General features: G+C 39.9%; 3 protein-coding genes across 6 annotated transcripts; 2 read left to right on the forward strand and 1 right to left on the reverse strand.

Annotated features, from left to right (window-relative positions):
* The first annotated feature begins 1,221 nt into the window (after window positions 1–1,221).
* znf593 (zinc finger protein 593) lies at window positions 1,222–3,069 on the forward strand. Of its 2 annotated transcripts, none has more exons than XM_062441040.1 (4): window positions 1,222–1,255; window positions 1,565–1,780; window positions 2,488–2,550; window positions 2,676–3,069. In XM_062441040.1, exons 2-4 carry the CDS (start codon window positions 1,581–1,583, stop codon window positions 2,800–2,802), a joined length of 390 nt encoding a protein of 129 aa, XP_062297024.1. In that variant the 5' UTR covers window positions 1,222–1,255; window positions 1,565–1,580; the 3' UTR covers window positions 2,803–3,069. The 2 variants fall into 2 exon arrangements, with proteins under 2 accessions (XP_062297024.1, XP_062297023.1); XM_062441039.1 differs by lacking the exon at window positions 1,222–1,255 and adding an exon at window positions 1,267–1,438.
* A 100-nt stretch (window positions 3,070–3,169) lies between these two features.
* selenon (selenoprotein N) lies at window positions 3,170–12,310 on the forward strand. 2 transcript variants are annotated; one of them, XR_009927468.1, is made up of 14 exons: window positions 3,170–3,237; window positions 5,364–5,541; window positions 6,319–6,436; window positions 6,551–6,681; window positions 7,034–7,246; window positions 7,328–7,452; window positions 8,145–8,282; window positions 8,388–8,469; window positions 8,687–8,878; window positions 8,966–9,071; window positions 9,368–9,480; window positions 9,570–9,671; window positions 9,795–10,374; window positions 10,448–12,310. XR_009927468.1 is itself a non-coding variant. In XM_062441037.1 (13 exons), exons 2-13 carry the CDS (start codon window positions 5,377–5,379, stop codon window positions 9,960–9,962), a joined length of 1,653 nt encoding a protein of 550 aa, XP_062297021.1. In that variant the 5' UTR covers window positions 3,170–3,237; window positions 5,364–5,376; the 3' UTR covers window positions 9,963–12,310. The 2 variants fall into 2 exon arrangements, 1 of the variants encoding a protein (XP_062297021.1); XM_062441037.1 differs by having other exon boundaries at window positions 9,795–12,310.
* On the reverse strand, window positions 11,002–25,452 carry si:ch211-15d5.11 (nuclear receptor coactivator 7). 2 transcript variants are annotated; one of them, XM_062441036.1, is made up of 16 exons: window positions 25,341–25,452; window positions 24,460–24,677; window positions 22,646–22,842; window positions 22,313–22,392; window positions 19,052–19,198; window positions 18,407–18,577; window positions 16,883–17,014; window positions 16,600–16,784; window positions 16,136–16,503; window positions 15,879–16,035; window positions 14,470–14,659; window positions 14,145–14,261; window positions 12,966–13,118; window positions 12,790–12,885; window positions 12,594–12,667; window positions 11,002–12,466 (listed from the first exon to the last, which is right to left on the reverse strand). In XM_062441036.1, exons 2-16 carry the CDS (start codon window positions 24,558–24,560, stop codon window positions 12,331–12,333), a joined length of 2,304 nt encoding a protein of 767 aa, XP_062297020.1. In that variant the 5' UTR covers window positions 24,561–24,677; window positions 25,341–25,452; the 3' UTR covers window positions 11,002–12,330. The 2 variants fall into 2 exon arrangements, with proteins under 2 accessions (XP_062297020.1, XP_062297019.1); XM_062441035.1 differs by having other exon boundaries at window positions 18,407–18,580.
* Window positions 25,453–25,941: the final 489 nt, after the last annotated feature.

The raw sequence follows: 25,941 nt of genomic DNA on the forward strand, positions 1-25,941 counted from the left end.
TGAAAATGATGACTTAGTACCTCAAAATAATGGCTTACTTACTCAAAACAATGACGTAGCTCAAGATAAAGAGAAACTATTTCAAAACAATGACATGACTTATTAGTGCTTCATTATTTTTTAGATGGTTCCTCATTATTTTGAGTTACTATGTTATTTTCTGATAGTTTGTCATTATTTTGAGTTACTATTATTTTCTAATAGTTTCTCATTATTTTGAGACAGTTTCTTATTATTTTGAGGTAATAAGTCATTATTTTGAGGTAATAAGTCATTATTTTTGAGATAGTTTCTCATTATTTTGAGTTACTAAGTTATTATTTTTGAGATAGTGTCTCATTATTTTGAGATAAGTCATTATTTTGAGAAAGTTTTTCATTATATTGACTTGCAGGATCTTTTTCTTTCATCACATTGGCAGAAATTGGTTTCGTAGATGTTTGTCGGTATTATTTTTGATTGATTATTCGTGTTCTTTTCTTCAAAAAACATTAATTGATTATCACAGTAGTTGCCAATTAATTTAATAGTTGACTACTAATTGACTAATCGTTACAGTCCTAAGTCTTGTGTGGTGGAAAGGTGCAACAAAAATAATGTGTACGATGTTTTACCAATAACAGTGGCATATTTGAAAGTAGCGTAAGGGGGGAGTCATTATCCTGCTGCAGAATTAATCCTTTTCACAAAGATGAAAAACCAGAGGGTGCAGCATGTCTCTAAAAACACCCAGTCTGTGGTGTGCAGAGTCATTCCATGTCCTTGTGTGACCTCTGTATCAACGTGTCCTTGTAAATTCTGTATTTATTATAACTCTGTTTGAATTACTTCTGTCTCGATTGTGTTTGTATGCAGCTACTGTGGAAATGAATTTCCTCCTTGAGCACAAATGAGGTATCTGTATCTACTCCACCACTGCTCTCTATCGTTCAACATGAATGTACACTTATAATGTGAAATGTGTTGTAAAGGTTTGTAATTTAATTTGTACAATAAATATTAATATCACGTTAAGCACATGTTTTTTCTTAATATGTCTGACTGAGAGTTTGGTGAATTAAAACGTTACTTTTTGTATGTTTAGGTTTCGTATTTGTATTAATTATAATGATCAGACACTATGTATTGATTATAGTGGGGGTTTTTTGGCCCATAGTTGTGTTTGACGCCCCCTACAGGTGAGCAGGTGCATTTGTTTTTTTGTCTTTTCTTGACCCGGAAGCACATTCATCCCTCTCGACCACACGTGTGAAAGGTAAGCAAACATAAAATGGACAAGGGAAGGGTTTTAAAAGCAAATCTGCCGCATAAGTTATTGAGTTGAGACATTTTATTCATCATCAGTCTATTTACCTCGTTAGATCACAGCTGGTGCTTCAAAACAGCTTAAACGACCAGCTGACATCTGGAGTCTGTACTTCACTTGCTAAACACTCAAGTAGAAAGTTATTTATCGCTGCTTATCGATAGTCCCGACTATCAATAAAACAGCAGGATCCAGTTTTCTTCTGAAATCCACCCACAGACAACCTTACCATACGTGTATCTGTGGTTTTCGTTGCAGTCCAGCGGGGTCCATCATGGGAAAGTCCAAACAAATAGGAAACCACAAGAGTGACAAGAAGAAGAACATCGCGAAGACATGGAAGACCAAGCGCAGGACTAAAGACCTGGACCAGATCCACTCAGACATGAAGCCTGAGACAGCAGCCAAACTGCTGCATCAGGAGGTGGACTTCGATGTCACAGGATGTGCACAACACTATTGCTTACACTGCGCGTAAGTCCATCACTGTCTGTCCTGATCAGGAGCTCCGATAGGCAAGATGAGGAAATACTCAAATCATATCAAACCATAGCAGTGTTATCTGTGAAAGGGGCAACTACAAATTTTCTTTTGAAAGTGGAATTTGAAAGTAGTAGAGCTGCAATGATTAGTTGATTAATCACTTTCCAAATGATCTGTTTCCAGCTTCTCAAATGTGAATATTTTCTGTTTTCTTTACTCATCTGTGAAAGTAACCTGAATATCTTCTGTGCTGTGGACAAACTAGACATTTGAGGATGTCATCTTAGGCTTTGGAAGCTTTTTTTTATATATATTATATTTTTGGGGTATTTTTGCCTTTATTTGTAAGTAGATGGCAAAAAGGCGACAGGAATCAGGGAGAGAAAGAGGAGAATGACATGCAGCAAAGGTCCCTGGCCTTAGTCAAACCAGGGACGCTGCGATTATGTGCCATGCATGGTAACCACTTGGCTACCAAAGCGTTCTCAACACTTACATATACCAATTTATTAAAGAAAATAACCAAAGATAAAGTAATCGATGACTAAATTAGTTGTTAGTTGCAGCTCTAGAAAGCAGCATTAGAAAATCTAGATGACTTGAGCTGACTACAGTTTTGGAAAGTGTCCCTATATTGTTGGTGGATTCATTAATTTACTGTATAGTTTCTTAATACAGTGGCTCTTTGTGTCTTGCAGGAGGTATTTTGTGGATTTGAAAGCCTTAAAAGAGCACTTCAAGACTAAAGTGCATAAAAAACGGTAAGCCACCAGCATCTCAAACTATGTCACTTTTTATCTGCATTTGAATGTTTGTCGCTTCAATTTCTTCTTGCTCAAATTATGTCAGTGTGAGTTTTAGAGCTTACTTCTCTTTCTCTGTCCAGGTTGAAACAGCTCAGAGAAGAGCCGTACACCCAGGCAGAGGCAGAGAGAGCAGCAGGAATGGGCTCCTACATCCCTCCTAAAACAGTTGAAGTGAAGACACAGTCTGTGGAAGAGAACATGGACTGAGAACCGCCCCCACTTTCACCTTTTGGACTGAATTTGCAGAAGCATTAACAGAAATCTATAATGCTTCTGATATTTCTTGCTGCCACAAAAACATGGTTTAATGTTTAGTTCGCGACACATAACATTTGTTTTTGCCACCACATGTTATATTATCTGTTATCGCCGGATTCAGGAAAGCCTTAACTTATACTGGGTAATGTAACATGCAACATGTAAATATTGGGTGTTTGCACAACTGTGTGGAATGCTAATAAACTATAAAAAGAGTGGATTCAGTCAGATTGCATTCATACCTAGTGACATATCAAGGCCTGTAATTTCCCAGCTTGGGATCAATGAAGTATATCTATCTATCTGTGGTTAAAGCTGGGTTCAGCTGGGTTCCCCAGTCTGGGGTTAGGATCCAGCAAGTGTTCCCAAGACACAATAAAGTAAGTATTGCTTTCTAACTCATGTCCTAACTCTTTTTTTCTCATTTACAATTACTTTTGCTTATCTTGATTGGGGAAATTGTTGGATGTGGGTGGTATTTCAGTGGTCTGAGGCCTCTAAAACCTGTAAAATGGAAACAAATCTGAAAGGAGAAAATCCACTGTTAGTGTAAAGTGTGTGCAACCCCTATCCACACTAATGCATTGGGTCAAAATGAGTGGGTAACATTTAGACTTTGCTTCACTGTAAGGGATCATAAGCACAAGCAAAGGTTAGAGATATTGTGCTTTAGTTGGAGGCTGGAGTCCGTGTCTCGGTTTTGCTAGTACCTAATTCACAGAGATGACGCAAAGATTTGTCTCACTTAACAAAAGGTCTTTGAAAGTCAGCGTCTCATTAATTCACAAATCTTACACAGACAGCACACAAACAATCTGTATATATGGGAAGCTTCCCAGACTGGAAGAGAAACAGTACTTTTATTCTCCAGGCTGGTTAAACATACGTCATAAGCAGTTATCTCTTCAAGGTTAACAGCTCCCATCCAAGCATCTTTTGTAACAAATATTGGTCCAAACAGGAATTTTTAAGAGGGATCTGTGTGAGAAAATTACAAATAAGCACACAGAATCTTCTTCTAGCAACTAGGTAATAGGTCATAACACTTCATTGGTCAACAGTTAATGAAACAATGAATATACACAATGTATTTCTATCAGTACCCTAACCATAAGTTAATTACATAGCCTCACTGCTGTATTTTGTTATATCAGTACCTGTCCCCTCTGTGCAATGAAAATAAAGTTTAATCTTATCTAATATTGTGAACATAAAATCCTAGAGAGCAGTCCAGCAGAAACAGAGCCTTCATTGCACTTAGAGGGCAGAGTTGGAGTTGCACGAAATGTAATAATACACCCCTCTGGCAGGCAAATTGAAGCTTGTAAGCAGACATTCCTGGGATGAAAAGACAACCATGCGCCTTTAATTGTGACCACTGTGCCAGCACTAAATGTCGGCCAAATTACAAAGAATATACAGGAGAACTTCCGGTCACCCATTTCAAAATAAAACATTTAATAGTAAAATGGATTTGTGGGTTGGTTTAGACTTACATGTGACTTCAGTATTCACTCATGTGTGTATGTATTTTTTCAGTTATCCAGTAGTGAGTTTTCATCTTGATACCACAGATGTTTACTGTTTGCCCCAATTTTCCTTTTAAACTTCCTTGTTACCCACAGAAAACGATTTTTAGGGCAGAAAGTACCTCACCTAATGATGAAATAATCCAAAGGGTCAAATCACTGCTGATAAAGATGAAAGATGAAAGATATTTTTATGTCACCTGGGATTATATTTTTGACTGAATCACCTCTTTCACACTTGGATCCCGGTAAATTACTGGGATTACATTTCAGGCATCGCAACTGATTTTCACTATTGCAAATACATTAATGAGTGTTTCGGGGTGGGAATTTAGATAAGAAGAAATTCAAATTGACACAAGAAGTAGCTATAGTGGGAAAAAAGCAGCAGTGTGAGGGTGAAAGTGATCAAATAAAATAAAATACTAGATACAATAAACAATCTCGGTGAAAAAAAAATCTGCAGTATATAAATGTGCAATATGCAGAAGTTCCTGAGATTATATGTGTGCAATCTTCCTGGGATTTTGACATAGTAAGGACAGCATCAGTCTTTTTTAATGGGAGTGGGAGGTACTGGGAGCTGTAGTGTTGTGCAGTCTGGTGGCTGATGGTGTGAAAGAGCCCCCCCTTACATTTCTGGGCTAGACTGTAAGTGTGAAAGGATGCAGATGCCACATATCCGGTCTTTTCCTGCCTTTAATCTGGTCACTTGATACATACTAACCGTTTACATATGGCTCTACAGTGGATGTGGGAAATAAGAAATGTGTGCTGCTAGTTAGCTGCCTTGAAAGACGACCAGCTGTTGCCAGCGAGCGTTTACAGCCGGAGAAGAGGCGCGATCTCCGGGGAACGAGATAACGGAGGTGTCGGTGGATTCATGTCACTTTAAGGTGCTAGTTTATTACACCGAAGGATTGCTGGTAGATCGTTTTTTGGATGTTATCCGACGGTCATGCCTTTATGTAAATAGCCGAGTTGGAGGTCGAGGATGGCCGCGGACGTGGATCAAACAGCCCCCGAGGATGGGCACCGGTCCCGGTGTTCAGGATCCCGGGTCTCCAGAGTGATGTGGACGCTGCTCATGGTCGCTGCTGTCCCTCTTCTCGCGTTTGGGATCAAGTATTACCAAGATGCCCAGTTCCTCAAACGACAAGTGAGTTTTAACATCTGTAATGACATTAACACACGTCTCATATATTTAGGAGAAATCTTAACTTGGTCCGTTTTTTAATTTAAAAAGAAATGAAGTCTGCTTGTACATGTGTCAAATGCAAAGAAAGCCCTAATTAACATCTTTCGTTGTGATTGTAAAGAGTTTGCAGTGATCTCCTGGCACATCCTGACAGACGGTATTACTGTGACATTATGTATGAATACTATTCTCCCTAAAGGGTGTGTTCAGACTAATTATTTGCCAGACAGCAGTCGCCATAAAACACCACATCTGCAGTTTTTTCCACCCCTTGGAGTTTTATTAGGGGGGTTGGTTCTTTGTCCCAGCTGGTTAAACTCAACCTCTTGTTTAAACCCACTCTTTTTTGGCTTCAGAGGGTCTGCTACCTCCCTGCCCCCCTTTCCCTCCATTGTACGAGAGCTGCTAGGCACGCATCTGTCTGAGAAAGGGTCTGACTGAAACACATGCTAAGAATCTGTGGCCTCTGGGCTGATCTTTATGCACACAGAACTGCTGCTGATGTTGGATGAATGGCCAAACACTAAGGACAAAATTTTAATCATTTCAACATATTTTATGTCTTAATGTCAATTTATTGTGCTTCTTCAACAGTGTTTTTCACATCTACTACATCCCGCATTTGTTATTTAATCTCATAAGAAGTCTCAGTGTCCCTGTTTTTATGTGATGCATCACATGACACTGAAAATCACTGAAGCATGTCGAATAACAATAATACATGTGTCTCTCCATTAGGAAGAGAGTGTTCGATCTCTGGGTGCCGAGGGGCTTTTTCTCTTCTCCTCCTTAGACACCGACCATGACCTCTATCTCAGTCCGGAAGAGTTTAAACCCATTGCAGAGAAACTCACAGGTACATCACATGTAATGTGTTCTTCTCCTCCTGTATGTGCGTTTTTCCCCCGCTGATTGTGCCAGTTGTTCATTATCTTCTACACTGAATGTGTTTCCTGTGGCTTCCTCGCAGGGATTACACCCCCGGTCGATGTTGAGGAGGAAGTGATCCATGACCCTAATGGAGAAACTTTGACTTTGGAGGCCAAAATGCAGCCTCTGATACTTGACACAATGACAAAAAGCAAGGATGGCTTTCTTGGGGTAAGACAACACCTAAAGATGAATATATTTAAGTAAATTATTATTGCAGTGAGCAGAACACTTCATGCACAGACAGTGTTTTCAATCAGGTGCCGGTTGGTTGCAGGTATATCTTAGGTGGAGATTAAAATAACATGTGTACCAGGTGTGATAAATACAAATGGATCACATAACTATGAATCACTGTCTTCATTTTTTTCATAGTGTTACATTATTATTGCATTGTTATTCATTAAATTGTTCCATACATTTTTTTTTTGAAGAGGAAATCCCTCAACTTTTGAAGAAGTGCGTGTGAGTTGGTGACACTGACATTAAATTAATTGCACCTCTCGTTTTTGGCCTCTTGCAGGTTTCTCACAGCTCTCTGGCTGGCCTGCGCTCATGGAAGAGCCCGGCAGTGCCTTCCTCTTCCTTCTCTGCCAGCCAGTTCAGGGTCTTCTTGCCCCCAAAGAACAAGGTGGAAGTGGGAGACACGTGGTGGGTGATTCCCAGCGAGCTCAACATCTTCACTGGGTACCTGCCCAACAATCGTTACCATCCTCCCACACCAAAGGGAAAAGAGGTATCCTAAAAGCTCACTGCTGTTCATTCAGCCTGTGATTAGGCTGTGACTGTAATAACAGCTGTTTTTGTCCTGCTGTAGGTTCTCATCCACTCCTTGCTGAGCATGTTTCATCCCCGGCCCTTCATCAAATCACGTTTTGCTCCTCAGGGTGCAGTCGCCTGCATTCGTGCCAGCAACGACTTTTATTATGACATTGTCTTCAGGTGAGGTGACATATGAGACTATAACAATGCCTTTTCATATTTTCAAATTCAGTATACTTTGCATTAGAGCTGAGTAATGATAAACTTTTAGACCAATGTCCTTCCTGGCAGGCAGCCATTGGTTTCAATTTAAAATCAGCATGTAGAGGTTTATCCACCCAAGAAAGTGTTTACACATCATTTTTCAAGTACATCATTTTTGTGTGGTATTGCATTAGCAAGCAGTACCAGATTTAAACTATTCTAACCTACTAACTTACAACTCTTCTTCTCACAGTTTCATTATGTTCTCTCAGTGTTAAAGACAGTCCTCACTCAACTGTATTTTTCATGAAACAAGAATATATTTAAAAAAAAAAAAAAACAAGAAGTGGAAAATCTAATGTAAGCAAATTTCACTTCACAGGAATTTGATGACCGTCAGGAAGGTTGGGAATAAATCGTCAAATTATTGTTTGCTTTGGAAAATAGTCAGCAGTGATGTTAAGTTTACGCAATTTGTAATTAATTGCCTAAAATACAAAATCATTGGTACAGTCCTCTTTAAATGACTTCACCACTTTCCTGTTACATGCTACTAACTCAACATCACTTTTATATGTAGCATTTAAAACACAATACAGATGACCTGAATTTTTGTAAAGTACATGTTAAAGAATAAACTCAACTATGTATTCTGTTCACTTCTGCAGGATTCATGCAGAGTTTCAGCTGAATGAAGTTCCAGACTTTCCCTTCTGGTTCACGCCGGGGCAAATGACCGGCAACATAGTTCTCTCTAAAGACGCTTCACATGTCCGCCACTTCCACCTCTATGTCCCCAGTAACAGGTAAAGCCCCTGAACACACTGTTCCATGCATACAGTCCACTCTTAGTATAGTGTACGGTTTCCTGCTACTGTGGATCCAGTGTGACATATTGTGCTGTGTCCCAGGTCTCTAAATGTGGACATGGAGTGGCTGTACGGGGCTAGCGAGAGCAGCAACATGGAGGTGGACATCGGATACCTGCCACAGGTGCTGCTGCAGTGATGCATTTATATTTTATAGGGTAGAAGGGAAATGATATGGCCTGTAAATGTCACCTCATTATTTACTATTACGTTAAATATTCTACCTTGTGTTCCACATAGTGAAAACTCTTGTAACCACTTCGTAACCAATTTTTCAAAGTTACATTAAACTAATTCATTTGCCAGGGTGCTTGTATTTAGAGTTGTTCTTGTGTTCACAGTTGGAGCTGCAGTCCACAGGCCCGTCCACTCCCTCCATCATCACGGATGAGGAGGGCAACATCATCGACAGTCGAACCGGCAGGAGCGGCGAGCCGATCCAGTTTGTCTTTGAGGACATCCACTGGAACGCAGAGATTAGTCGGAAGGAAGCCGCTCACAACCTGGAGGTCACTTTCTACCCGTTTAAGAAGGTAAACACCTGTCGACATCATTGTTTCCCATGAATTGGGCATGAAGCAGTGATTGTTTAATTGTTTTCATGCCGTGCTTCTTCACAGGTGTCCTACTTGCCTTTTTCTGAGGCCTTTGAGCGAGCTGAAGCAGATAAAAAGTTGGTACATTCCATTCTGCTTTGGGGAGCATTAGACGATCAGTCCTGCTGAGGTGAGCTCATAAACATGTCACTGATTTCACAGTGTTATACAGTCACTGACGTCTGGGAAAATGAATATTTAAAATGACTTAAAAATGTGCAGAATCAATACAATAACAAGCCTGTTGACAAGATTACCTCTGTCTTCAAAGGTGAATTTTATTGGTCAATAACTTTAACTTATAGCATTGTATTGAAGCATAACCTTATAGCTTACCTTAATCCTTAAAATAAACCTTTTTGAATGATAAACTCTGGTGTATTTATTATGCTTGAACTTCTCTGTCTTCTTTCCACACCTTTGCAGGTTCGGGGCGAACTCTCCGGGAGACAGTCCTGGAAAGTTCGCCCGTCCTGGCCCTGCTCAACCAGAGCTTCATCAGCAGCTGGTCTCTGGTCAAAGAGCTGGAGAACATGCAGGTGAGCGGCCACGACTGTGCAAAAGCTGACTGAATAAATGCTTGGTCGTCATTCTGCTGTAATTGACGCACAGTTTCCTCTCTTACCAGGCTGATGAACAGAACCCTGCGTTGAGTGAAAAGGCTCGTTTACACCTGGAGAACTACAACTTCCCTGTGGAGATGATGTTGGCTCTTCCCAATGGAACTATTGTAAATAGCTTATTATTTTATCATCCTGCAACTTCAACATATCAAGTAAAAACATTTTAAATGTATTAAGGGCTTAAAACTGCTTCCCACTTAATTTCTTCTATCTGTTGTATAAATCTTTAGGTCCACCACATCAATGCAAACTTCTTCCTGGACCAGACAGCCATGAAACCAGAGGAGGAAGGAGCCACTTTCAGCTTCTCTGGGGGGTTTGAGGACCCCTCCACTTCTACTTACATCAGTTTCCTGAAAGAGGGGTTGGAAAAAGCCAAGCAGTACTTGGCACAGTAGAGTGTGTGTGTGCGTTTTCGCCCGTGTGTATGCGATAGAGCCTGCAAGACTAAAGTGGAGGAAGTCATCATCATTCCTCTGGGTAATGAACCGAGATAATGAAAACCCTCCAACAATTAGAGGGAAGCTTTCTCATCTGTGTTGGCAGCTGAAAAATCTTTTCCTCTTTTACTATTTATTTAGGCGTGATCAAAAAATGTATACTAATTTACCAGTATTTCTATTGTGCATAGCACATATTAATTACCTACAGGGAAATATTACATCTCAAACCTGTCAATATAGTACATTATAATGACATAAAAAAGGCCTCCCATACTGAGCAGCTGCAAATATTTAAACACATTTAGATCTGCTTTCAGCTGCTGATTAAAGTCATTCCTTCCCACAACCTTCCTGTGACAAATCACAAGTGCATCATAACAAACTGAAACATTTAATTGACCTTCTTTTAAATAGTGCAATATTTAAATACTGAACAGTAGATGTGTTTCTGTGTTTTCCTGCTGTTTTTTACTCAGAGACAGGGTTAGTGCAGATGTTGCTTCCAGTTGTGTTTCAGCAGTTTGTGAAGGTTTTGCCTGAAAGCTCTCTACGAGTCGGGCAGGGCCTGATGTTTATAGCTGAGGCTGATGGAGGGAACACCCTTTCTCTGACTCTGGGGACTAAAGCAGCAGGAACAACTAAACTGGACGACGGCATATAGTATGATGAACCCAGTTGTATTTTGAGTTTGAAACCAAATGTCGAAATGTTTTGCAGATTTTCTGTTTTGAGGACGATATGACCACACCAAAGAGCATTGTTTTCATTATGTATAGACAGTAGCTGGCTTGCAGCCCTAGAGCAGCTGTTACCAATAAATCTATCAAGTTGCTACTTGGTTCATATTTATGTAACTCAAAAGAACCAAATGGTCATAATCTTTGCAAAATTGTTTGCTTCTTCAACAGAAAGGCACTGGATACCATGACCTGTTATTACTCTGCTTTAGACTCAAGTCTCATGTCTTTACACAGACGGATATTTAAAAAAAAAAAAAGATGACAATCTGAAGGGACCGTTAGTTGTTCTTTTTCTATTACACATTATGTCTCTTTTCACCCTTTTCAAATGTACAGAAAGAAATGATTCCACTTTCTGGCCCTGATCCTGTTTTTAGTGTGAAACAGAAGAAACCAGGGATGAAGAAAACTCTTTTGAATTAATAGTTGTGCAGTTTGAATAAGAATTAACATGAAATTGGACTTACAAGGTCTTGACCATGTGAAATATCTGTCTGCTTGGAGCCTTTGAGGGGTTAAACATTATTATTCTGTAACACAACAGTGCCATTTTTTCACAAGTTGAAATAAAACATTTTGGGGTTTTTTTAACAAATTGAATTGTGGTCTTATTTTTCTATTCAAACATTTTCAACATTTACATGTTCACATTGTGCTGATTTTTATTAACTAATCTACATTACTGTACAGCCTAGTATATTGGTTTATCAGAGGCTTGTGAGAGCAGGTTACAGATACATTTGAATGAAAAAATGCATTAACTCAAAGTAATTCTTGAGCTTTTCCCTTCATGTTCAGAAACCACAGTAATGTATGAGTCAGCACTTGAAATGAAAAGACATCTGAATGAGTGAGGCATAAAAATTGACCGTACAGATGTTCTTCAAGTGAGAAGCTTTTCTCAAAGTGGAGCTCCAAGTGTTCTTTATATGATTCATTTTAGTATTAATTTATGCAGTCTAAGACACTCACTGATGAAACCCTTTAAAAATGAACAGAGGCTGAGAAGAAAGAGTCTCATTTGTGCAGTGCAGCCGCAGTTTGTTTTACAATAGATCTATTCATAAGAAGATTAACGTGTTCCAGCATTAACCCAACACACTTCTATGACAGCGGGGACATGCATTACCTACGAAGATGTGTACCATCATGTTCACATGATAAACGATGAGATATCATGGCATTGCTATCACTGATTCACATTAAAGAGAAAAGTGCAAAGTCTGAGACTTGTAACCCGTTCCATTCAAACACCAGGATTCAAAGAATCCAGTTTCCTAACAGTTCAGCTGGACTCAGTTTAGGAGTTTGGTCGCCAAACCCACAGAAATGAGTAAACCATGAAACAGTCCAACATTAGAACCCACTCTGGGACAGTGAGCGCTCCAAGATCAGCTTTGTTTGGTTCATTTAAGTTCATTACAGTCCACAGCACTTAATCACACGGATAAATCCAACAGTTTATGGTAGATTTTTGACATTTAAGCCGCATGTATTTTGCTCAGAGATAAATGCTGTCTTGATAAAGCCGATCGGCAGCGTCGAGGCGAGTCAAGGAGAAACTTGGAGGTCACCCAGTCTCCTCAGCTGAATGTCCACACCTCCAGCTCCATGACTCGGAAGTCATCTGTTTCTGAGAGGCAGCAGTTATTAAAGGTGAAGCAGGGGCTACTGCGGCCCAGATATAAATTCTCATCCAGCCACAGACCAAAGTGACCACTGGGGAAGAAAAGAAAGAAAGGAAAACTGCCTGTTTTTCCTCAACTTGGTTTGACTGAAACATTTTTTACACAAGTATACATGTATAAATTGTATGCAAAAGAGGAAGTGCAGAGAAAAACATTACCTGCCGCCACCAATGGCAAATGAGTCCAAGTCTCCTTTAATGAAAAAGGAGTTCTCTCCAGTCCAGCGGAATGTCTGCAGAGAGAGATGGCACAACATCTTTTTTAGAGCCAACTATAATTTAACATTCAGAAACTTCAGATATTTTACTAACTGTGTGAACCAACAGATAAAGCTCTGCTTGTTATTTGGTTTACCTTGAAACGAGGATGCAGCATGAAGAGAAATGTTTCTCCTGTACCGTAGAATGTCTCGCTGGGCCTCAGCGGGTGAGAGAGGAACGCCCCAAATATCTGATGACGAAAAGTCACAAGCAAAACACAGCAATTCAAAAAGACATCATGACACCTATTATATGGATGTGTGATTTTACCTCATCAAGTGCATCCTTGATGACGACAAGCACAGGGGACTCTGTGGCACTGAGTTTTCGGTAGAGGTTCTTGAGACTGGCGCCATGACGAGACGTGCTGTAAGCCAGTTGCCAGGTATAGCCAACTGTCCTTGGGGGCAGCTCCTTACAGAGCTGGGAAGAGATAAAAGATGAGAAAAGAACATTAAAATGAAGGAGAAAGAAGGAGGAAGGAAGAGATATCCTTTTGATCCACACAGCTGTCAGTCTGCTCTTCTTCTCTGACTCTGGAGCCAGTGGCACCAGCTATTCTGAATTTCAGACCTGGTCTTGCTACAAAGGAACTAAAATCAAAACAGATTCCACCTCACAGAATAGTTACTGTGTGTGGACCAGATGTTAAATATTTACACCTACTAACAGGCAGGCTGCATTGTTGAAAACTGTTAAAGCTGAAAATAAGTTTGCTTATATAAGACACATTTACAGCTTTAACAGCAGTTAAAAGTGTAAGAGGTAATATATAGCCAAAAATCACAAACTCTATCACAAGTTTTCCTCTCAACACAATTTGTCCAGCATACAACTCCCTTATTATACAGAGTAGACCTTTAGTTCTGACAAAGAACAACAAAAACAGTGTGTGGGGGCAAAAAGGAAGTAGCCTTAATATGGTCAACATATCTGATTTACACATGATTGATATTCTGTTTCATTCAGTGACATAATAAGAATAATTTATTTTCACCCTAATTCCAACCATAAGTAACACAAAGGTCATTGTTTTCATAAACTTTTTGTAACAGTGGGCTAATTTGTGTCAGTTTAAGGGTCATTGGTATGAAAAAGTAGAACCACTGTTGCAGATAGAGAGATGTTTGTTTGTGAAATTCAAATTTGCATGTTGTTTACTTTTAAACAACGACTTAGAACAACACTGTGGACCTCCTCAGTGTAGTGTTGACTGAAGGTATTTGTTATATAAACTTTATATTCATATGTTTTTCCTCTTCTTCTTTATTTTGTTCACACCATCTCATCCCTCATCATTCTTATTTAATGTAATTCTGTTTATCTTGTGTTATTGCACAAGTATTTTTTCACTCTGAATTCATGTCTAGCTGTAAAAGTGTTTTTTTTTGGATGACCTTGTGTATGATGATGTGTGTGTGCATCTTACCGTCTGTGTATGTCACTTACTTCTCTGATATGGGAGGCTTCAAAAATGTGGCTGTTTTCCACTATGTTATTTAGTCCTTCAGGGTCCCTGTCTATGACCAGGGTTGGCTTGTCTCTGCTGTCCTCCATCAACACCATCTGCAAAAAGACAAAAACATGAAACATCAATTTGCTCAACAACTAGTAGTTAACTTAGTTTTTATCAGACAGCAAAAGTTTTTAGTCTTAAGACACACCAATCGTGAGGCAAGTGTGTTCAAAAACAAACACCTGTTACTGTTTGTCCTCAAGATTTCTTATTTGCTATTTTTCGTCTCTACTCCAAGACTTGAATAAACCCACTTACCTCCCAGTCATCTCCTGAGCTGCGGTGCCTCTCTAACAATTCCTCCTCCTCTTCCTCCTCCTCCTCCTCATTATCCTCAATTAGTACAAACTCCTCTTCGTCACGGTCTGCCTCTCCCTCCTCCTCCCTTCCTTCAAGTATACACAGGTCTGGTCGACAGTGTGTAAGGTAAGCAAACAGTTCGTCAGAGCTACAGGGGGAAAAGAATGCAATATTTCACAACTGCTGAAATGAACCAACAGCCCCGTAACCATGGTGAGAAACAAGACGCTGCAAGAGCAGACTGAGCTGCTGGTTTCTTTAAACCTGTCACAAATTTCGAGAGTATCACTGAAATTAAGACAGGCTGGTTGTTCAGGTGTAATAATTAAATCACTAGAGTTTGAATGTCATGTTGGCTCTTTTATAGAGACCATGTGTACTTAACTTACTGTATTTTTCATAAGAGCTACCTTTGTACTGTTACTGATGTTTTCATAATGCTCATTAAAGACTGTGTAAAGTGAATTCAGACATTTTCTTCCAAACACATTAAATAGGTCATAAATGTATTTCTAAAAAAGGTGTAAAAAGCATTTCAACCATTTAGATTTGAATTGTGGAGCTAGGCTTCACAAACTGTGTTTCAAGATTTCTGTGTCTGGATTTAATAGGCGGGTCTGAAAATCACCGCCGGGTTACGTAACGCGGCCGTTAACCAATAGCACGGTTACACACCGGAGCATAAACCCGCCCCTGCTGCTGTAGAGTACATACATTCACTTTACTACAGTTTACAGGTAGCCAGTTAGCTGAGTTAGCCGCCGAGCTAGCCGCCGAGCTAGCAGCTGAGTTGGACCTAGCGTCCATGTTTCTGGTAGAGGTGGTGACTTTGATTGACAGTTGACACTTGGTAGGGGGCGGGGTTTTAGCGAACTCGACGGGCACTCCCACATCGTTTGGGAGAAGAGAAATAGGCTGACTTTTACACAACTTTGAAGCGTAATTTCATATATTTGGCGATTTTTTTAATAATTCAAATTTGGCTGGGTGGTTAACAACACACTTTTCTGTGGTATGTCAAACTCAGAACACATATTTATTTTTACTATACACAGACTTTAAATGTAAACTTTTATCTGAAGTGGTCAGATTTGGCATCTTTTTATGCAAAACTAAGCTGGTGACCAAAATGCTACAAACTTTATTTAATGCATATACATATATACATGCATATATATGTGCGGGATGGTTCTACTGAGTGTTGAGTTGCATTATGAGAAATAAAGTATCAAGTGTTTTTGGATTTTGACCCATCTCGGCTTCAGCTGCTTTGATTTTTCTAATCTGTCTCTTATGAGTTTTTCTACTGTTTAGCAACACTAAATCTCTGGAGTTCCCCTTTAAATCTCTGACATTAGTTAGTGTACCTCTCTTGTGAAAGGGCAAGCCAGGCATCCCTTCTGTGTAATGTTTTGGCTATCCCCAGGTGAAGCACCCCTCCACTCTTTTTCTTTCCTGCAGACGACTGAACCCGCAGCCGCACAAACATCAAAGTCCCAGCACCACCTGTTGACCTCCGAGGAACTGGAAATAGAGAGAGGACGAGTCCACTTATTGTAAATTAGTATATTAGTTATTAGAAAAATGATTAGAAGATCACACTGAACATTATTCACATTCGTACCTGCAGTTTGACTCTTCACAGAAGACTTCTCTGCTTCATCAGTGTGTAGCAGCTCCATCTTTACATTACTTGGCGCCTCCTGACCTCCACAGCAGAAGGTCACCCCCAGAGCTCCTACAGGCGCATCTGGCAACACCTCCAGTGGGCTGCTATCAAGCTCCCGCTCTGCCTCTGCCATGTCCCTGCTCTCTGCCTCCTCATTCTCAGAAACCTCCTTGGTCAGGCCCAGTGCCAGACTGGACAGATCTGATGTAGCTGCAGACATCAGAGCCGGGACTGACTCCCCCTTGTGGTCTGGGAGGCCGCCTGCTCGGCTTTTGGGGCTTTTGGCAGTTTTCAACTTCTGGAAAAATGTCTTTCCTTTTCTCCTAAAAAGGGAAAAAAGAAAAAAGCTTGTATTGATATTTCATGTAATCTCTGTGTCTCTATATGTGTGTGTTTTGGAGCAGTGAACCTCTACTGACCTCTGCTGGGACTGGCTGAAGTGAACATGTGAGATGTCAGAGTAAAAGGAGACAGATGCCAGATTGTCAACGGAGCAGGACAGGAGGTACTCCTCACAGCCATGTTCCTTCACGAGAGGATGTGTCTTACATGGATCAAAGAAGATTTTATTGGATGTCACCAACAGAATACCCGAAACCACACCCTGATGGAGAGAAGAAGAAAGGAAATGTTAATGTTAGCCTACAAATGTCTACTGATGAAGACAAGTAAAGATCAGATGCAAACATTCTTCACACCCACTTTGCGATCAGTGATGTAGCGGCAGAACAATTTGAGGTACGGCATGGCCTCTGGCCCCTCCCCCTGACAGCACTCAGGTGGGAGAGCCAATAAGCAGAGCTGTCCATCAGGCATTGGCACCGCCTCCACATCCTGTTAACATCACATGTATCAGCGTTAACAACAAAAAACAAAAAATTATTTGATTGATCAATTAGCCAATCAACAGAAAATGAATCTTCTATAACAGCTTCACAAATGTGAATTATTGGGGGTTTTCTTCTCTGTGATAGTAAAACTGAATACATTTGGGTTTTGGACTGTTGCACTGAACAAAACAAGCCATGCATATACTCACCTGGGGCTTTTGGGAAATTGTGATGGATTTTTCTTTTACTATTTATTACTATTTTTTTTTTTTAGATCAAGCCTTTAACTTATTAATCCCTAAAAATGTTGGCAGATAACTCAACAAAGAAAATAATGTTATTTGCAGCACTAGATGAAACTGTAATATACAAATTGATCAATTAATCCAACTGCAGCATGGAATATCTAACATTTTCCCAAATTTTTCGAGTGATTTTTGTTTGTAAAGAATGAGCCGCTCAGGTCCACATATATGTGCAGAAGAGTTAAATCCATGGTTTTTTCAAAGTCAGTATGTTTCTTTGAATGTAGAGCTCTCCCAATTAATCATTTATAATTTATTTGTAAGCAGATTTATGTGTTTATTAATGTATTTGTGAAAAAACTATAACTGCTCCTGTTGGCACTCAGAACTGCAGGCTGGTGTATTAACAGATCATTGTGATTATAAATGCTAAATAGAGGCAGTGTTACCAAGTTAACAGTTACCTATCTTTGGAAATTTTGTTACTGAGCAAAATATTTTCTTCCTGAGATTTCTGTGCCGTATTTTTCTCCTGTCTTCCTAAATACAGTCTGCACTCAGCGCTGTAATGTTTTTATTTCTGTATTTCATTTCCGTGGCTTGTTTTGTTGCTTGTTTCCAGGGTAACATGCTCTGTTCACTTGATCCATTATAAAACCTCCATGGCTCATTTCTCCTCCCCGCAGATAATAACTGTTTAATTACTGAGGACAAAAATGCACAGTAATAAGATGAACAGCCAGTTTATGATCAAATCTGTTCAATTACAAAGATACCGTATCTCTGTTTCTTTGCTTTTCATTCCTTCCTTTTCATTTACTAAATTAACTTATTGAAAAGAATCATCAAAATGTTACTATTGATACTCATTTACTTGTACACACAGTAGGGATAACTTTGCATAACTGTGTGTCAAAAGTCAAAATAAAAAGCCATGATACTTTAGCACCTACATAAAGGTTGTGCTAAACGTTCTGCTGCAAGATGTTTTAAAATGGCTGTTTTACTTTGACCTGTTTGACATTAAAAGGTCAATATCTTATTTAACTGAAAACACAGAAATGCTTCTTTCTTAAAAACATACTTTGACATGAACATAAAAACAATTGTTTCCAATCAGTACTTAAAGGAAGTTATTTTGTTCTGCTTACCAGCAATTTGTCATATTCTGCCTCTGGAGAGGGGGACTGAGGCTGAGCAGGGAGCGTATCGGAAGAGTCCGGATAACTCTCCTCTTCAGGCTTTGGTTTAAGATCAGAGTCCAGTTCAGGTTTAGTCAATCCTCGATTGGTTTGAGTGTTTTCTCCCTTTCGGGCGACCAGCTGCTTCAAAATGGAAGCCATGATAAGAATAGATATGACATTGAAATAGATACAGTCTAAGGAGTAACAGGAGTGACTACTTCCTCTTTCTACAAGCCAGTATTTCCCCACTGCTCTTTGTTTGTAGTCATATCTTAACTCCACATGACTATGTGATGGATGTGGGGTTGGAAGCAGTTTTACAGCTACAATAAACAAATTCCTGACATCAAAATGACAAATAGAATATTTTATATACTATCGGTCTGTTTGCTTAGTTTTGGGGTGATTGCTCGAATGTGTTGAGAGTGAAGCAACACACTTCCTGCCATGCAAAAAGCTGCTTAGCTAATGAGGCAGAAAGGAGGGGGCTCTTGTTTTGCATTTCAAATCCAGTCAACAACAGTCCCTTCCACTATTTTAATAGACTACTGTGCACGTATAATGTGTGCATCTCATGTCAGGGGACATCATGTGATTATAGTTGACTCTCACCTCTCTGGGGACAGTGGTAGCAGATGAGGAGGATAGTTGTGAGGAGGACTGAGAGGGACAATGACCCACTTTACCCTCTTCTGCTAAAGGTGTAGCATTGCTGCTGAACTGAGATGAGACACTGAACACAGTGTCGCCAGGGAGACCCTGCAAGCATAGAGCATAAATGTAAGGAAATCAAGTTAAGTCAAATCTTATCACACACCAGCTTTGGAGTAGTTTATTATTTTTAACTGCATGACATAAAGGAGTATGTTTTTTCTATTTTAAATGTTTCATGAAATCCATAGACTAAATAACATAGACTGGACTTCACTATCACTGTGAAATGTTAATGTTTTGTGTCCACAACAGTTCAACAGTGACTTTTCCTGCACTTGTGGAATACCTAATGGAAGAAATCTTTCACTTGATGCTCAATTTAAATGCAGGAACACTCACTATATTCACTATTGAAGAGCTCTAAACATTTAATTATCCCCATAGCCCCTGGTTGTGGAACACTCGTGATGTGTTTCCACTCAAAATAAGGTTATAAGGTTGGATGTTAATCTTTGAGTGACACATACAACTGTTTTACAAGTAAGATCATCCAGTTGATGAGCTGAAACTGCATGGGGAAGCATCAGTTCTACAACTGTGATCCATTGACAGATGGATCCATTGACCTAAATTAGATTACTGCCGCCTGACAGATTATGTGACCGCAGAAAAACTGTGTGCATTTGTGTGGGTGTAAGCGTGTATGTGAGCTTTCATAGGAAAATACACTGTGTGTGTGTGTGTGTGTGTGTGTGTGTGTATTTGTATTTGTACTGCTTATCTTTGTAAAAAAAGATTGCACTCCTGACACCAAAAGCAGCAGTGGCTCAAGAGAAAAACAATAGGAGGATGTGCAGCTAAAAATGTCCTTACCCATTTCTATGATATATATATATATATATATATATATATATATATATATATATATATATATATATATATATATATATATATATATATATATATATATATATATATACTACCGTTCAAAAGTTTGGGGTCACCCAAACAATTTTGTGTTTTCCATGAAAAGTCACACTTATTCACCACCATACGTTGTGAAATGACAAGTCAAGACATTGACAAGGTTAGAAATAATGATTTGTATTTGAAATAAGATTTTTTTTACATCAAACTTTGCTTTCGTCAAAGTATCCTCCATTTGCAGCAATTACAGCATTGCAGACCTTTGGCATTCTAGCTGTTAATTTGTTGAGGTAATCTGGAGAAATTGCACCCCACGCTTCCAGAAGCAGCTCCCACAAGTTGGATTGGTTTGATGGGCACTTCTTGCGTACCATACGGTCAAGCTGCTCCCACAACAGCTCAATGGGGTTCAGATCTGGTGACTGCGCTGGCCACTCCATTACCGATAGAATACCAGCTGCCTGCTTCTGCTCTAGTAGTTCTTGCACAATTTGGAGGTGTGTTTAGGGTCATTGTCCTGTTGTAGGATGAAATTGGCTCCAATCAAGCGCTGTCCACTGGGTATGGCATGGCGTTGCAAAATGGAGTGATAGCCTTCCTTATTCAGAATCCCTTTTACCCTGTACAAATCTCCCACCTTACCAGCACCAAAGCAACCCCAGACCATCACATTACCTCCACCATGCTTAACAGATGGCGTCAGGCATTCTTCCAGCATCTTTTCATTTGTTCTGCGTCTCACAAACATTCTTCTTTGTGATCCAAACACCTCAAACTTGGATTCATCCGTCCACAATACTTTTTTCCAGTCTTCCTCTGTCCAATGTCTGTGTTCTTTTGCCCATCTTAATCTTTTTCTTTTATTGGCCAGTCTCAGATATGGCTTTTTCTTTGCCACTCTGCCCTGAAGCCCAGAATCCCGCAGCCGCCTCTTCACTGTAGATGTTGACACTGGTGTTTTGCGGGTACTATTTAATGAAGATGCCAGTTGGGGACCTGTGAGGCGATTGTTTCTCAAACTAGAGACTCTAATGTACTTATCTTCTTGCTCAGTTGTGCAACGCGGCATCCCACTTCTTTTTCTACTCTGGTTAGAGCCTGTTTGTGCTGTCCTCTGAAGGGAGTAGTATACACCGTTGTAGGAAATCTTCAATTTCTTAGCAATTTCTCGCATGGAATAGCCTTCATTTCTAAGAACAAGAATAGACTGTCGAGTTTCAGATGAAAGTTCTCTTTTTCTGGCCATTTTGAGCGTTTAATTGACCCCACAAATGTGATGCTCCAGAAACTCAATCTGCTCAAAGGAAGGTCAGTTTTGTAGCTTCTGTAAAGAGCTAAACTGTTTTCAGATGTGTGAACATGATTGCACAAGGGTTTTCTAATCATCAATTAGCCTTCTGAGCCAATGAGCAAACACATTGTACCATTAGAACACTGGAGTGATAGTTGCTGGAAATGGGCCTCTACACCTATGTAGATATTGCACCAAAAACCAGACATTTGCAGCTAGAATAGTCATTTACCACATTAGCAATGTATAGAGTGTATTTCTTTAAAGTTAAGACTAGTTTAAAGTTATCTTCATTGAAAAGTACAGTGCTTTTCCTTCAAAAATAAGGACATTTCAATGTGACCCCAAACTTTTGAACGGTAGTGTATATATAGTAGAGGTGTTTTAATGTTTAGTCTACCTTAAAAAGCATTAAATGTGAAATGTGTCGTTAAAATGGATAAAATCATTATTTTCTAAAAGAACAGTAAAACAGTAATCGTAAAAAATGGTTTAAATTATAAGAAAAAGAAAAGCAATGATGATGACCACAGATAATACTGTAAATTCCGATGCAAAGGTCAAATATCTGACCAGAGCACATATTTCAGAGGCGTGACCATACCTTATCCAACCGCTACTCAACAGCTCCTCGGCAAAATTAAAAACACAACAAAAAAATACCTTAGAGTAAATGTCTGAATGTACATTCCTCCGGCTGTATCTGTTATAGAGGCTCTGAAACAGACTCTGTTTTCCCATAGCGTCGGAGAACGGCTGTGACAACTCTCACATTCAGATACAACTCCTCTCTGTACCTTGGACGCTCCTTATCAAACTCTTTCAAGATCATAAATTGTAAACCAATTACCAGTTGTATAATGCTCGTAAAGAGACAACATGAGAGGAATAAATCTGTCACTTCCCAACTTCCTCTGTTTCCCCTTACCTGTTCCCACTGTTCCCACATCTGTGCTCATCACAGTGCTCCTCTCAAAGAAAGACAAAAACATGTGACTAACCTTGCTGCCTGTGATGTCATTTAATGGTCCACCCAGTTGTTCTTGTTTCACTGCAGTGTTATTCAAGTCCCATGAAGTTCCTGTGAGGAGGTAAAGAATTTAAGTCATTATCATGTAAAAACATCCTGATCACAGTTGAAGTATGAGGCAGTGGTACAGTTTCCACTACAGCCTGAATGGCTGCCAGATATGAAAATGACTTCATGCAAATACCTGAAATTGCCAACACGTATTGTGAAGTGTAAATTTAAGCAGCTGTTGGCAGCCACGCTGCCTCTGCTTGGTGCAAACAGCTGGCACTCTGCCCACTCATGTCAAACAAATCCAGCGTACCATGCAGGTAGTACTGCCGCAGCTTGGGGTTTCTGATATGGGGGACGTGGTCGAGAGGCCGGACCACAGCGGGTTGGTGCTGACGCTGGTTGCTGGCCGCAGGCTCCTGCATCACTCGAGCCTGAGCCTGAGTTTCCCACGACCGCTTGGTGAACTGTGAGGGCTGAGAGACACTAGCAGGCAGTTTGGAGCCCAGCCTGAGAGATGAAGCAAGAAAAAATTAACTTGTGAGTTTAGTTGGCTTTATTTCTACAACTGTACATAGAGCGGCCATTCTGCACACCTGAGAAACTGGAAGTGGGGGTGGGGACTATGTCTAATGATTGCAGATACATTTTCTGTCAATGGACTAATCATATGAGCACTAATTCACAATGCGTTATTATAATGATTTTGGGCAGTAAAATCAATATACAAACACAAACAAATGCCTCCATAAGCAGGAAATCACCAGATCAAGACCTACTTTTCTGATATACTCAGGTATTTCTTGATGATCTTCAGTTATACATCTCTCTTAACCCCTTATAACAACAAAATCAATGTATTTTACATGATAGCCTAAATGATATGAATGAATGACTGGGTTAGGGTTAATTTAGAGGTGTGGAAAAGTCTTGTTATGTTTCCTCATCTTTTTAAATCCACACTCAGAAAGTCAGGTGTCACTTTGGACCAGACATTATCTCTTGACGAGCATGTGAAGCATTTGATTCATTCCTGTTTTTCCAAGCTGACCAACACTACTAAACTTAGACCAACTGCACCTCAAGCTAAGATGGAGATGATGATTCATGCTTTTAGTTCATCCCATCTAGTCTTTTGTATTTCCCTCTTCAGGTTTTTCTTTTACTGAAATATCCTCGGACTGTTTATAAGTAGTAAAGAAGCTATTTGACAGGTCATTGAAAAGGTCTCATTTGACTCTGATCTTTTTACACTATTGATTCAAAATCCAATTCATGATTCATATGATTACTTTCAGAGCTCATATTACAGATCCCCTGCAGTCTCATACTATCAGTAGGTTGCTACGGTCCTCTGATTGGAGCATTTTGGTTGTGCCTCCCTCTAGACTCAAAACTAAGGCTCCTAAATTCTCTCTTTAGACTTTAGACATGACCCACATGTTCATACTTGCCTTCTCTTAGTTGTCTTTATGTCTCCCCATTTGCTTTTACACATTTGCATGTATTTTATTATGAGGCAGTCTGATCTTGTAGCTGTTTTCAGTGAAACAAAGAATTTTGTTATTATTATTCTCTCCAAATCTTTTCCCCTTCATGACATAATCTCCAAGAGCCTCTGCTGTTCAGTTTTAGGAAAAACAGGTTTTAATGTACAAATGAATTGTGGTGGGTTGGATTTTCTCTTTAAAAACAGGGATTCGTTGTTTAGAGTACTGGAAGTGTGAATAACTGTATCGAGCAGAATCCAGAGTCAGAGAGGAGTTATTTTTAGGGGAGTGGGATCTGTCTAAGCGATGGCTAGGGAAGTGAATTCTTGGCAAGATGCTGCAGCTCTCACCCACATGATGCTCTGTGACGAAGCGTGAAGTCCTTCAATGACAGCGGATATTACCAGTGGATGAGAAAAAACTGGAGGATTTTTGTGCTAAAAAACATTCATATTCGTATAGTAGTCTGAATCTGAAACCTTGTTGTCTTTGCATGACATTAAACGAAAATGTTGAAAGACTTGATTGTGGCAATCTTAAGCCTGATATGCAAATGCCAGCCAAAGCTGTCACATGGCTGAGTGGAGCTTACTCCCCCTGTTTTCCTTCCAGTAATCCCCATATTCATGAGCCTGACCTGGTCTTAACATTGCCAAAGTAGCTGGTCCTGGTCTTCTCCCTCTGAGGCTCATGGTCCATGGCTCCTAGAGTCTCTGTCCTCCTCATAGACTGAGCCATTCTGTCTTTAGTCTGACGCTGGCAGTGGTGGAAGTCAAAGAGGGATGATGGGGCTCAGCTGACATCCTTCCTCCTCCTTTTATTCCCCATGCCTACCTTTTGCAACAGTCGCAGCACCTACACCACAGAACAGCAGTTAAGTCATAAAATGTGGGCTGATTTTACAAACATCCAGGCATAGGGTGAAAAAACAGATGGTAAAAGCCTTTCCTCCAGACACATGACCCCATAAGGAAGTGAGCTAGGCATTTAGCAGAGTAATGGACCCAGGTTTCCAATTCAATTAAGCTGTCAATCCATCTATATAATGCTTGCAATCAATGTCTCTATGTCTTGTTCAACCTCTAGAATTGATCAGACTCCTCATTTCCTGACAGCAGTGCACAGCTGTTCAGACATGACTTATTCACATATCATAGCACAGGAATGCATCAGGCTACATCCTACAACAGCCTCATTTCTGCAACTCATCCGGCTCGCATCCCTTTGGGTGGAGATATGTGTGTCATGGTCAGCAGGGTTAGTTCAGCTGTGTGATGCATCATTCAAGGGCTGCAAAATTACTCAAGTCATATCATTTTTAAAAATCATCACAATTTGCTTCCTGTAAGTGCTGGGGGTGCCATCATCACCATGGAGGAAGTAAAGGCATTTTTTTAGACGACATTACAGGATGATCGAGATAGCTGCAATGGCCAGAAAAAATATGACATCAGCAGCGCAACAAGAGATGAAGAAGTGATGTGAGCAGCAGGTAGACGGAGGAGTATCTTTACCGACCTGTCACTTGGCCATGGATGGAGACGGGTGGCGGTCATAAGAGCGCGTCTTCATATTGCAGTGTTATGATATCACTGCAGACAACAGTACCAAGTTCAATATTCAGGCGCCGCCCACTGTTTGAGGAGCAGTCGGAGATTTCTGTCAAGATGATTCCTCTCCCCGGCCGGCCGACGAAGCGAAGGCGGAAGTAGACGGGAGCGATTCCTCTTGTCATTTAAGTGCTTTCAGAAAAGGGTTTATTAGGAGATGGAAGTATTTGCTGATCCCCAGGGCTAATTTCCCTTGAATTTATTTAATTATTTTGTCTATTAAGTATGTATTATTCTTTGTTTTCTAGTTCATTATTCAATAATCAGTTGACAGAAAAATAACCAGCTATTAGTTTGATAAACGAAAAAGGAAAAATGCCCCCAAAATGTGATGATTTATTTCTTTTCTTTGTTGAGTGAATATCTTTTTTAAATGTTGATCATACACAACAGGACATCACGTCAGTCACGTCACCTTTCACTGGAAAATGTTAGAGCTGCCTTTTTCATCTTTTTTTCTGACATTCCATAGGCCAAACAATTAATCGATTCATTATAATCATTAGTTG

This window comes from Scomber scombrus, chromosome 19, assembly GCF_963691925.1.
Source record: "Scomber scombrus chromosome 19, fScoSco1.1, whole genome shotgun sequence".
Classification (NCBI taxonomy): domain Eukaryota; kingdom Metazoa; phylum Chordata; class Actinopteri; order Scombriformes; family Scombridae; genus Scomber; species Scomber scombrus.

What these genes read in the sequence shown, in the direction of transcription:
- si:ch211-15d5.11 (XM_062441035.1), bottom strand. Translation starts at nt 24,560, where the DNA reads ATGGCTCAGTCTATGAGGAGGACAGAGACTCTAGGAGCCATGGACCAT. An exon ending in TTCAGCCAGTCCCAGCAGAG is followed by an intron (nt 16,504 to 16,599) that starts GTCAGTAGAGGT and finishes TTCCCTTTTTAG; the next exon opens with GAGAAAAGGAAAGACATTTT. An exon ending in GCTCAGGAGATGACTGGGAG is followed by an intron (nt 14,262 to 14,469) that starts GTAAGTGGGTTT and finishes GTCTTTTTGCAG; the next exon opens with ATGGTGTTGATGGAGGACAG.
- znf593 (XM_062441040.1), top strand. Translation starts at nt 1,581, where the DNA reads ATGGGAAAGTCCAAACAAATAGGAAACCACAAGAGTGACAAGAAGAAG. An exon ending in CACTATTGCTTACACTGCGC is followed by an intron (nt 1,781 to 2,487) that starts GTAAGTCCATCA and finishes TGTGTCTTGCAG; the next exon opens with GAGGTATTTTGTGGATTTGA. An exon ending in ACTAAAGTGCATAAAAAACG is followed by an intron (nt 2,551 to 2,675) that starts GTAAGCCACCAG and finishes TTCTCTGTCCAG; the next exon opens with GTTGAAACAGCTCAGAGAAG.